The 12,140-nt window shown below is 41.7% G+C and overlaps 1 protein-coding gene across 1 annotated transcript; it reads left to right on the top strand.

Moving 5' to 3' along the window:
- The first annotated feature begins 4,207 nt into the window (after window positions 1-4,207).
- Window positions 4,208-10,513, top strand: LOC136541993 (phospholipid:diacylglycerol acyltransferase 1). The gene is made up of 6 exons (XM_066534214.1): window positions 4,208-4,870; window positions 6,491-6,713; window positions 6,886-7,169; window positions 8,560-8,887; window positions 9,419-9,684; window positions 9,794-10,513. The coding sequence occupies exons 1-6, from the start codon at window positions 4,407-4,409 to the stop codon at window positions 10,275-10,277; spliced, it is 2,049 nt and encodes a 682-aa protein (XP_066390311.1). The 5' UTR covers window positions 4,208-4,406; the 3' UTR covers window positions 10,278-10,513.
- Window positions 10,514-12,140: the final 1,627 nt, after the last annotated feature.

Raw genomic sequence — 12,140 nt, 5'->3', positions numbered from 1 at the left:
GAATTTAGCTTTTTAATCATAAGATGATAGTGTTCCTCACGCTCACTCTTGGTTCCCTCATGGAGCGCACAAACATCCGACCATAGTGCATGGGCGTCTTTGTGGTTCCTTACACGGTTAAACACATCTTTGCAAAGGCCTCTAAAGATGGTGTTTCGAGCCTTTGCATTCCATTTTTCATAGTTAACCTCATCACGTTGTAGGTTAGTAGCATCCCGAGGTTTTGGGAAGCCTTGTGAGGCAGCTCTAAGAATACCAACGTCTAGAGCTTCTAAGTATGCCTCCATGTGGATTTTCCAATATGGAAAGTCATCTCTCTCAAAGATAGGAGGAGGTCCATCCCTGTGAGACATCTTGCTCTAAGCGATTAAGCTTAAAAACGTGAGCACGAGGCTCTGATACCAATTGAAAGAATCAAGATGTCCAAGAGGGGGGGGGTGAATTGGGCTAATTCTAAATTTTCTTGCAATAATCAAATCCTACGGATAGCCCAATTAACCCCTTGTACCTAGAAAAGTGTTTCTATCAAACTAACGCACAACGAACTTGCAACCTATGTTCCAAACTTACTCTAGCATGGCAATTCTATGAATGTAAAGACAAGTATTGAATTGCTCAAAGTAAATACTCAAAGTAAATGCTCAAAGTAAATAGAGAGAGAGGAACGCGGCGATGTTTTGCTGAGGTATCGGAGAGTCGTCACTCTCCACTAGTCCTCATTGGAGCACCCACGTAAGGGTGTAGCTCCCCCTTGATCCGCGCAAGGATCAAGTGCTCTCTATGGGTTGATTCTTCGACACTCCATTGTGGCGAATCACCTAAAGCCGCTCACAACTTGAGTTGGGTCACCCATAAGCTCCACCGGGTGATCACCAAGCTCCCAATCACCTCCAAGCCGTCTAGGTGATGCTAATCACCAAGAGTGACAAGCACGAACTCTCACTTGACTACGCAAAGCCTAATGAGAAGATGGATACACACTTGTCTACTCTTGATTCATTAATGAGGCTACTCTCTTGGATTCTCAAATCTCAATCACCTCATTAGGACCTTGCTCTTCTTGGCACTCACAAACGTATTTTTCAACTGTTGGAATGAGCAAAAGTAACTCCACACATGAGTGGAGCTTCTATTTATAAGGTAGCCTAAAAAACGAACCATTATGAGCTTCTGCGGGGTGACCGGACGCTCCGGTCGTATTGATCGAATGCTTCGGTCAGTTCAACCCGCGAACTAGTGAAAATGAGTTGACTGGACGCTGGCAGGGTCCGATCACCACTGACCGGACGCGTCCGGTCGTATTAAACCCTTACTGGACTCGACCGGACGCTAAACCCTCAGGGTCCGGTCAGTACTAACCGGACGTGTCCGGTCACAGATTCCTTCTCTGGAACCTTACTAGAGTCGACCGGACGCTGCCTTTCAGCGTCCGGTCACTTGACCTCTCCAGTGTCCGGTCGCACCGAACGCAAATTGCTGATCAAAAGAACTGATCGGACCATGCGGCCAGCGTCCGGTCGCACCGAGGCCAGCGTCCGGTCATCATTTGACCCTCCATTCACTTCTAACTCTCGATTATATGTGAATGAAGTTTGCTCCAATAGATCTTAGGCATTCGTAGGAGCTACCTAGAGCTAGTTTAAACAAGTGTGCACCACACCTAACTCACTAGACTCAACTAGGTCAAGCTACCCATCCATACCTCCCTTAATAGTACGGCCAAAGGAAAAACAAAATCCTAAACTACTCTAAGTGTCTCTTCAACTCCAATCGACACTTAGAACTATTCATCCTTAACCTTGTCGTCCATCCTTTGAAAACCAAAACAATTTTCATCGTAGGGGCATGACAACCTTGATTGCCCAATTGATCTCTATTACCATGACCTAACTTAATTGCCTCTACAAAACACACATTAGTCATAGTAATCTTGTATTGTCATTAATCATCAAAACCCAACTAGGGGCCTAGATGCTTTCACATACCCCCCTTAATAGTATAGCCAAAGGAAAAATAAAGTCCTAAATTACTCTAAGTGTCTCTTCAACTTCAAATGACACTTAGAACTAGTCCACCCTTAACCTTGTCGTCCATCCTTTGAAAACCGAAACGATTTCCATCGTAGGGGCATGACCACCATGATTGCCCAATCGATCTCTATTATTATGACCTAACTTAATTGCCTCTGCAAAACATATGTTAGTCACAGTAATCACGTATTGTCATTAATCACCGAAACTCAACTAGTGGCCTAGATGCTTTCAATCTCCCCTTTTTTGATGATTGATGACAATACTACCTCGAGTATGTGAAAGAGATGAGGTTTTTAACAAGCTTGGTTCATATAAGCTTTTGGTAATAAGAACAAAAAAAGTTAAGAAAGCTTATATGACCCAAGCCAACATGATATACTCAAAAGATATGAAATAAGCATGAGTACAAGTAATAAAACTCATTTGCATCGGAGTAAAACGCGGAAGCAAAAGCAAATGAGCATAGCACAAGTGATATGACATATAACTAATTCAAAGTATAGAGCACACATGTCATATATCACGATCACGTAGATATCACTATCACATTAAAAATTTAATGCATAAAAGTAAACACACGACGAATGCATAATAGTGTATCACACATAAAAACCAAATATAATAGATAGTCTAAGTAAACTAAGCTCCCCCTAAGTCGCTCCCCCTAAGTCTAGCATACTCGATCCCTCTCCCCTTTGGCGTCAAACACCAAAACCTAAGGGTAGGTCGGCGGGGCTGCAGTGGACGAGTCGGACGCTGAGGTACGAGGAGTAAGCTAGAACTGGGTGCCATAATCATTTGAACCCGAGCTCTGAGCTGTCTGACCCTCTATAGCTGGAAACGACGCTGAAGCGGTCTGGGTCGGATCAACAACTGGAGCTGCTGTAGACTGTGCAGGTATGACTAGAGCAACTGGCTCTGATGATGCCACTGACGAAGGGAGCATCTTTGTAGTCCCGGTGAAAGCTCTAGTTTGGTTTTGGTTAATTGATGAAACCCTAAGTGTTAACCTAGTTTATCAAAGTGATCATGAGATAGGTAGCACTATTCTAAGTGATGAAACAATGACGAAGATCATGACAATGGTGAGGCATGGTTATGATCAAAGGCTTGAACTTGAAAAAGAAGAAAGAGAAAAATAAAAAGCTCAAGGCAAAGGTATAAAATGTAGGAGTCATTTTAATTTTGTGATCAAGACACTTAGTGAGTGTGATCAGTGAGGACAACAGAGGATGGTAGTAGAGGCATGAAAGCTTGAGTACCATGCCCAGCAATTAAGAAGATGTTGAAGCACTTTCATATGGTCCGTAGTGCCGGTGGATTAATGCGTCATATCTCATAATGATGGCGTCACAGGACGGAGAGGTATGGAAGCCCGAATATGAATAGAGTGGTATGCAGAAGAAGGGGAGCAAGCGATCCTCGTTAGTTGTTAGCATCGATAGAGGCAAGACGGCACTAGAAGCCATAGGCACAATGGCCATGTTCGCTTGTCTTAAAAATGATTTGTTCGGCTTCGTTTTTTAGCCGAAATAGTATTTTTCTCTCACAACAATTTAGCCGAAACAGTGTGTTTCAGCCAAGTTTCAGACCAGCGAACGGAGCCAATGATAGTAGAGGAGTAATAAATTGGGGAGCTGATTTAGCATTGGGCTTATTTAAAGAGAACCTTTTATGTATAATTGTGCTATGCCGATATGGAGGAAGTGCATTTTAGTACCGAAACCATTTTTTAACGGACAAAGGCATATTTTGTCCATTCAATTGTGAGGAAGAGAAATGAACCTTTTATTTCGTCAAAAAAAAAAGAGAACCTTTTCATTGATGAGAAATGAACGTTTCAGCGGTATGTTGATCGAATCACAATTATAGCGGTGGTAACCGACATGGCCTCCCCCGTCACCGCCCTCTGACTGCCAGTCTGGCCCCACGAGGAGTTGGACCCATCCATCCCTGCCGTCAGTCGAGCCAGCCACCTCCCAGCCCCCACCTCGCCTCCACCGCATTCCATGAACGGAGTCCTCCTGCACCTACCGTTGCTGATCCCACTAGGCCCCACAGACCAGGCGCACATACCTGGCTTCGCGATCCAGTCCAGCGGTATACCCGCCTACGTGCACCGGGCGCACGGGAGCGGTCGCTGTGGACCTGTGGCGCGGCGGTGCCCCCCAGCCTCTACTCTCCCTCTCGCGAAGCGCGAACCCCGCGAAGCCGCCAAGCCACGACGGAACTGCCTGCCCCTCGACCTGCCCGCCTCGCGTCCTCCGACGCCTAGGGTTTTCTACCGGGCGCCGCCGCCGCAGCCGCGACCCGGATGCAGGTGGGCCCGCGCAGTTAGCCCGCCCGCCTTCGGACCCACCGCCGCCGCGCGCCATGTCGCTCCTACGGCGGCGGAAGCAGCAGCAGCCGCCGCCGCCGCCCTCGGACGGCGACGGGTCCGACCACGACGACAACGACAAGGGGAAGAAGCCGTCCTCGTCCTCGTCCTCCGCGCCGCCGTCCAAGGAGCCCACGAGGCGGACCAAGGCCAAGTGGTCGTGCGTGGACAGCTGCTGCTGGCTGGTCGGGTGCGTGTGCTCCGCCTGGTGGCTGCTGCTCTTTCTCTACAACGCGATGCCGGCCTCGTTCCCGCAGTATGTCACGGAGGCCATCACGGGGCCGCTCCCGGACCCGCCCGGGGTCAAGCTGCAGAAGGAGGGGCTGCGAGTCAAGCACCCCGTCGTCTTCGTCCCCGGCATCGTCACCGGAGGGCTCGAGCTATGGGAGGGGCACCAGTGCGCCGAGGGGCTCTTCCGCAAGCGGCTATGGGGCGGCACATTTGGTGACGTATACAAGAGGTGCTTTTCTTCTTTTTTGTTGTTTTTTTCCGGAATCACAGTAGTCCTCGTGAATTTAATTATATTAGTAACAAGCACTGGAGTTTTGTCTGGTTTATGAGAGTTTATTTAGTTTTCGGTTGGTTGGACCCTATCAATTGAATGTTTTTTTGTCTATATCGCTTGTGCTTTAAGTTTACTTTGTTTGGTCGTTGATGTTGTCTTTAGAAAATACAGGTTCAATGTTTTGCTAATGTTACTCGGAATAGTCCAATGTTACTCTATTCTGTACTTTCATTTGTTTCGTAAATGTTACTGATAGTCAATCGGCCTGGTCTTTGATATATTTGTATTCAAGGTTTTAATTCCTATGAGACTTTGAGATGTCTTTTAAGGAAATTCTTCTTTTGAGAGCCGTGGAGCTATCTCAGTGACAGGGTTCTCACTGTGATCTCGGCAATGATAATTCCTCTATGATTTATCTTTTTTGTTCTTATGCAAGGGTCCAAAAGTTCCTTGTATTTTGATTTCGGCTTGTGCTTGGTGAGTAGGTCGGCGGCCTGTTGGTCCCAATCTCTGTTTTAGCTATGTGGCTTCTCAAGTTCTGAAATGTGGCAGCAAAAACGTCTTACTGCTGTCTTGATGCATTTTTTTTTTTTGAGAGAGAGCGTTGAGATTTTTGTTAGTATCACTAGTGGAAAGTGTGCAATATGTGCACTTTGGACCTGCATCTGCATGGAGCTGGTGTCTTGTGAAACTATAAAGCACCCACACTTTTCTTGTACTATTTGCTTGCCCTTTACTATTTCTCTCTCATCCTTACTTGGTTTAGATGGTGGGCACATGGGAACTGTTTTCTAAACTTTCAGAAGAAAACTGCATTTTGCATGGAAAGCTGGAGTTTTTTTTTTTAATTTTTTTGGTGTGGTATTAGGCATGCATAGCAAAGTTTCAGAAAGAATTTGGTCCCCTCTAGCAGTTCTATCATTCAGGTATTGCTTTTCTAGAAAGATCCATGTTGCCTGCCATGTACTTTCTGACAAGAGTACTAATCAGAATTTTGACCTTATTAGCCTTGTGTTGTTGAGCTATCCCATGTATACTACAGGGGAAAGAAATGCCTTACACTTTGTCTTAAACAGTTACTTATTTCCACTAACATTTTGGCTGGATCGTTGTTTTTGGTTGCAAATATTTGGTTTCTGTCATTCTGAAAACTGAAGTGCACTAAGCCTCATTGGGCCCAGCATTATTTTAGGTACCAGGAAAATGAGGGATGCAGTTTCACTTTTTTCCCTTCGTCAGTTGAAATCCATTTTACTATGCTCATCATATGAATCTTCCGCTTCAGAAGCTGTTCATTTGGTGTCCTAAGAAATACGAGGACAGGTTCCACAACACATTTTTAGGACATATTTTGACATTACATCTTTATCAAATCAGTTGCGGTGAGCTGTGAACAAATGTGATTGTCATGCATATCAGCACCTCTTGTATTTGCATTCTTCCTGTAAGCAGTAAGGTTGACAATAATCGGATGAAAAATAGCCGAAGCATCTTATGCCATAGCAGTTGTGAACTTTTTCTTTGGCTACTGAGTCTTACTTTCTCTTTCTGGTCAAATCTTCATTTTTTTTTCAGACCTCTATGCTGGGTTGAACATATGTCGTTGGACAATGAAACTGGATTAGACAAACCTGGAATAAGGGTCAGGCCGGTCACAGGCCTTGTTGCAGCAGACTATTTCGTCCCTGGATATTTTGTTTGGGCTGTCTTAATTGCCAATTTAGCTCGTATTGGATATGAAGAAAAGACGATGTACATGGCTGCATATGATTGGAGGTTATCTTTCCAGAACACTGAGGTACCCTTCTTCGATGGCCTTATACAAGTAAATTTAGTCAGAAGTCACCACGGATTGGCTATTTGGTTCTGAACTTCTGATGCTTGGTGTCTTGGTGATAGTTCCCACTGTGTGTAAATGGTTCTGGTATAGAATGTATTGCCATATTTGTAATGCAGATTACTATATGCAGGTTCGTGATCAAACTTTGAGCAGAATAAAGAGCAACATTGAACTTATGGTAGCAACAAATGGTGGAAATAGGGTGGTGGTGATCCCACACTCCATGGGAGTCCTCTATTTTCTGCATTTTATGAAATGGGTCGAAGCACCTCCTCCCATGGGCGGCGGCGGCGGTCCAAACTGGTGTGAGAAGCATATTAAAGCTGTAATGAATATTGGAGGACCTTTCTTAGGAGTTCCCAAGGCTGTTGCTGGGCTTTTCTCATCTGAAGCCAAAGATGTTGCTGTTGCTAGGTAATTTAAACAGAGTTTGCTAGTTTTAGTAGGTATTTTCATGTTACCAGAGTTGAAGTTTACTAGGTGATGCCTACTGAGATAATATTGTTTCACAATGTTGTTCTTTATAAGATTGCATCTGAAATGTTTCGCCCTTTATCTATACTAGTTAGCATACATCAGACTATAGTTTACATATTACTTTTGTTAATGTCATTTGTCTATATGCTTATTCGGTACCATACTAAATTGCGCTTATCTTTTCTGGACAAGATCTTCTGTATCTTATTTACTCCATAGCTCTGGCATTCTGATTGCTGCTGATATCTTACATAAAGTAAGCATATAACCATGGTGATTGAGTTTATGCAAGATCAAATGCTTTGTTTTAAATTGACTATAATTACTAATATCTGCTGTGTGATGAAGTTTGTGGGGATTGAGTTGTACACAATCTAGCTTCTAGGTTGCATAAAATCATTTTATATTATGTTAGGTTTAGTCCCACATCTGTAATCGATGGTGGGGGAGCACAACATATAAGGTGGGGCAACCCTCACCTATCAGGCTAGTCTTTTGGGTTGAGTTAGGCCCAAGACCTTGGTATGTTGTGGGCTCCGGTGGACCTAGGCCTGAGGGGGTGTGAGCTCGTGTGTATAGCGAGCTGGGCTGGTATCCACTGCGCACTCTTAACATATTAGCTGATAATACTTTTTGCTCTTTAATATTCTATGATTTCAAGAAATGCATGTTGTTTTCCATTTTTCCATGTATGCAACTATTCTGGTTCAGGTATAAGGCAATTAATTTATTTATTAAAGCAAGGGAATATAAAAAAAATGGAATATTATCCTGAAGTTGTAAAAAATCATATATTCTAGAAAAAGAAAAGAAGCGTTAAACATCATATTATGAACGGATGGAGTAACTTCTGAATTCAAGGTATCACAGCAATAATGCAATCATTCATTCCCTAAAACAAGCACAATCACTAACGCAAGTCTAAGCATTTCTCTGTGACCCATCGTTAATTCCCTAAATTGGGCAGTAATACGTTCACATGGTAAATTTGAGCTATGTTGGTCCTGTTATTCATCCTAAAATGGTGCAGAAGTTACCCTCGTGTGCTTTGTTATCCCACGAGTCATAATGTATGACATGCCATGATGGCAAAGATATCCAAATGTGAGCTTAAATGAATCCAGACAATGTTTAGCATGTGGTTACCAAGGGGTACCAATGTAAACACATTTGAATTGTGTTTTCTGATTTCATTTCAAACATGAACTTGGACTGCTGGATACCTTTCTATCCTGATTTTCTTCTATTTGTTTGTCCAAAGAAAATCGCTCTCCGGTGAAAGTAGTAAAATCAGTTCCCCACTAAATTCTGTTGTTTATGTACACAGAGCTATCGCTCCTGATGTCCTGGACTCCGATTTTCTTGGGCTTCAAACTTTGCGCCATTTGATGCGTATGACCCGAACATGGGATTCGACAATGTCAATGATTCCTAAAGGTGGTGATACAATTTGGGGAAATCTGGATTGGTCTCCAGAGGATGGCCTTGAATGTAAAGCTAAGAAGCACAAAACCAATGATACCGATGATTCTAAGGATACCAATGGGGAAAATATCGAAGTTCAACCTGAACCTATTAACTATGGAAGGTTGGTATCCTTCGGTAAAGATGTAGCAGAAGCACCTTCTTCAGAGATTGAGCAGATAGAATTTCGTGTGAGTATTCAGAATCTTATCAACACGTTTTTGCCTGTTTCCTTGGGTGTGGTCTTTTTCTTACGCCACTTGTCAATGCCTTTTGCAGTTTGGCTTATTTGATCTGTTTCATATATAGTTTTCTTGTGTAGTATGCATTCATTTCCATATGTTCATAAACTTGCTGATCAAGTTATCGGTTGTGCTAGTTTGAACCTTTCTATTCACCATAGTCTGTAAATAGGTTTGGATCCAGATGTAACTCTTGGCTCAGTCTCCCAAAAAACAAGTAGAGAAAATCTTGAAAGACTATTTTAGTTGGGCGAGTTGTTAACAATCAGGACTTGTGTGGTTTAAAGTTAGTACTAAACACTTCTACTGAGACCATTGAAACAAAACTAGATTTTCCTTCTTTGTGTTGCTTTACATCGGTATTATATGTCACCTCATTGCATTAAGGTATATATTTGGGATAGATTTATGGAAATGGATTATAAGCTGCACATGATGTATTTTTAATATTGGAGCAAAACTGTGCTTTGAGCATTTCAGGATGCTGTTAAAGGTAATAATATTGCCCATTCAAATACGTCATGCCGGGAGATCTGGACAGAGTATCAAGAATTAGGATGGGGTGGAATAAAGGCAGTCGCAGACTACAAAGTTTACACTGCTAGTTCTGTTGTAGACCTCCTTCACTTTGTTGCTCCAAGGATGATGCAGCGTGGAAATGTCCACTTTTCATATGGAATTGCTGATAACTTGGATGATCCAAAATACCAACATTACAAATATTGGTCAAACCCCTTGGAAACAAAGTATGAGTTCTTTGCCAACATTCCTATTCTATATTTGAAAATAGCTATTCTCAGGCTATTTATGTTTCCATTATTCTAGTATTATAACATATGATCATTTCATCTTCAGGCTACCGAATGCTCCTGACATGGAAATATTTTCGATGTACGGAGTAGGCATTCCTACCGAAAGGGCATATGTCTATAAGGTGGCCCCGCAGGCAGAGTGTAATATACCTTTCCGGATTGACACCTCGGCTGAAGGTGGGGAGGAAAATAGCTGCTTGAAAGGGGGTGTTTACTTAGCTGACGGTGATGAAACTGTTCCAGTTCTTAGTGCGGGCTACATGTGTGCAAAAGGATGGCGTGGCAAAACTCGTTTCAACCCTGCCAGCAGCAAGACTTACGTGAGAGAATACAGCCATTCACCACCCTCAACTCTCCTGGAAGGCAGGGGCACTCAGAGCGGTGCACATGTTGATATAATGGGTAACTTTGCTCTGATTGAGGACATCATCAGAATAGCTGCTGGGGCAACCGGTGAGGAAATTGGAGGCGACCAGGTTTATTCAGATATATTCAAATGGTCAGAGAAAATCAAATTGAAATTGTAACCCATTGGAAGTTAAAGAAGTGCCAACCCGTTGATTGCGTTCCAAATTGATTGCCTGAGTGCAACTCTGTGGATTTTGATTAAATATTGTAATTTTTCACGCTTTATTCGTCCCTTTCGCAAATTTACGTCGATGCGATGTTGTACCACTATTTTGGCAAACGTACGGCATTGTATATTAAAATGTACAGGTGTAAGTTACATTTGCTAGCTGAAATTATGTAGTCTTTTTCTGTATGGTTTAATTCTTAAGTATTTGCTTGGGTATTTTGCCCCCTTTTTGATACGGTCTATGTCGAAGTTGTAATTGACATAATGATTCTTTATGGACCATCCTGGCATCCTGGAGCAAACAGGCAAACTATTTAAAAAATCCTACTTGGTTATTCAAAAGAATTTGAAACTTAGTACATTCTTAGTACATCCATATATGTATTCACATATAAAAGTCAAGATGCAAACTTAAATTAGAACAAAATCATACGAACATAACAAAATTCAGATGTATGTGCATTACAAGACAAAAAAGCAGAAATGTTCTATTGTAGTGCATATAACAACTAAAATTTATCATTTTCATATGATTTTTTTCTAGTTTGAGTCTTCATCTCGATTTTTTTTCATGAGTATATATATATATATATATATATATATATATATATATATATATATATATATATATATATATATATATATATATATGGGGATGTACCTAGTTTTAAAAAATTAAAAATGATCAAAATATGGGTTTTCAAATGGTTTGCCTGTTTGCACTAAGATGTACTTTCTCCGTTCCAAAATAAGTCCTCATCACACAATTCGAGAAGTCAAACAATCTTAACTTTTATTAAATGTAAAAAATACTAATATCTGTGACACCAGATTAGCATCATTAGATTAATTACATCATATACTTTTATAGTATAAGTCTATTTGAAGATATAAATATAGATACTATTTCTTAAAAACCTAGTTAAAATTGAAATTGGTTACTCATAGATATGTGAGATAAAAATTTACTTTGGATGGAGGGAGTAGTCTGCACCATATATTTTCTCATGGTAGTGATTTGCGCGTGCCCATGCGCGCGAGTCAATGGCCGTGCTTGTATGTGGACAATGGAGCAACACTAACAGATAGTAAACACGATATGCATTTGCCTCCACCTTTCAGTTAACAGGTAGTCCAGTAATGCATTCTAAGACAGCTATCAACATATGTCAAAACAGCACATATATATTACACGAGACACAAAGAGTGTTCAAATAGCACTTAGTCTTACATGAGGCAGGCCTACACTGGCACATTATATGTCTAAGCAGTACATATATTTTACATAGAACGGTCTCTCGTAGCAGCGCCAATCACTAAACATGGCAGCTCAGAGGTAACTTTTTTATATACATATACTACTAAAAGATTCGTTTGTTCCATAAGAGGTCTTCTGTGAAATCGGCTAAGACACATGATGCTGGAGCCGTGCAAACATGGGGCGAAGTTCCTTTTTTCCCTAGGCATTTGGATATGTTTAGATGGGCACCCATCTGTTCGGTGGGCTAGGCCGGCTGGCTGTGGTTTTTTGAGCAAAAGAACATGCGGTTGCTTATATGCTGTAAGTCGACAGTAGTAGGATTGGTCTCAATACACTTCCACACAGAACAATCGTCTACTGGTGGATATCTGGAATTAGGAAGCAAAGATTTGTAAGTATTTAGGTACTCGCTTTGTCGAGAAATAGTGAAACTAAGCAAATCTAGACCAAATTTACAGGATACTAATATGTACCGGATCAAAGATGTGAATTATGAAAATATATTTCATACTATATCCAATGATATTAATTTGATATCATAAATATTATTCT

This window comes from Miscanthus floridulus, chromosome 3 (assembly GCF_019320115.1).
Source record: "Miscanthus floridulus cultivar M001 chromosome 3, ASM1932011v1, whole genome shotgun sequence".
In the NCBI taxonomy this organism is placed as follows: domain Eukaryota; kingdom Viridiplantae; phylum Streptophyta; class Magnoliopsida; order Poales; family Poaceae; genus Miscanthus; species Miscanthus floridulus.
This window is presented reverse-complemented; position numbering and strand designations above follow the sequence as displayed.

What these genes read in the sequence shown, in the direction of transcription:
- LOC136541993 (XM_066534214.1), top strand. Translation starts at nt 4,407, where the DNA reads ATGTCGCTCCTACGGCGGCGGAAGCAGCAGCAGCCGCCGCCGCCGCCC. An exon ending in AAAGATGTTGCTGTTGCTAG is followed by an intron (nt 7,170 to 8,559) that starts GTAATTTAAACA and finishes TTATGTACACAG; the next exon opens with AGCTATCGCTCCTGATGTCC. An exon ending in TCAAACCCCTTGGAAACAAA is followed by an intron (nt 9,685 to 9,793) that starts GTATGAGTTCTT and finishes TTTCATCTTCAG; the next exon opens with GCTACCGAATGCTCCTGACA.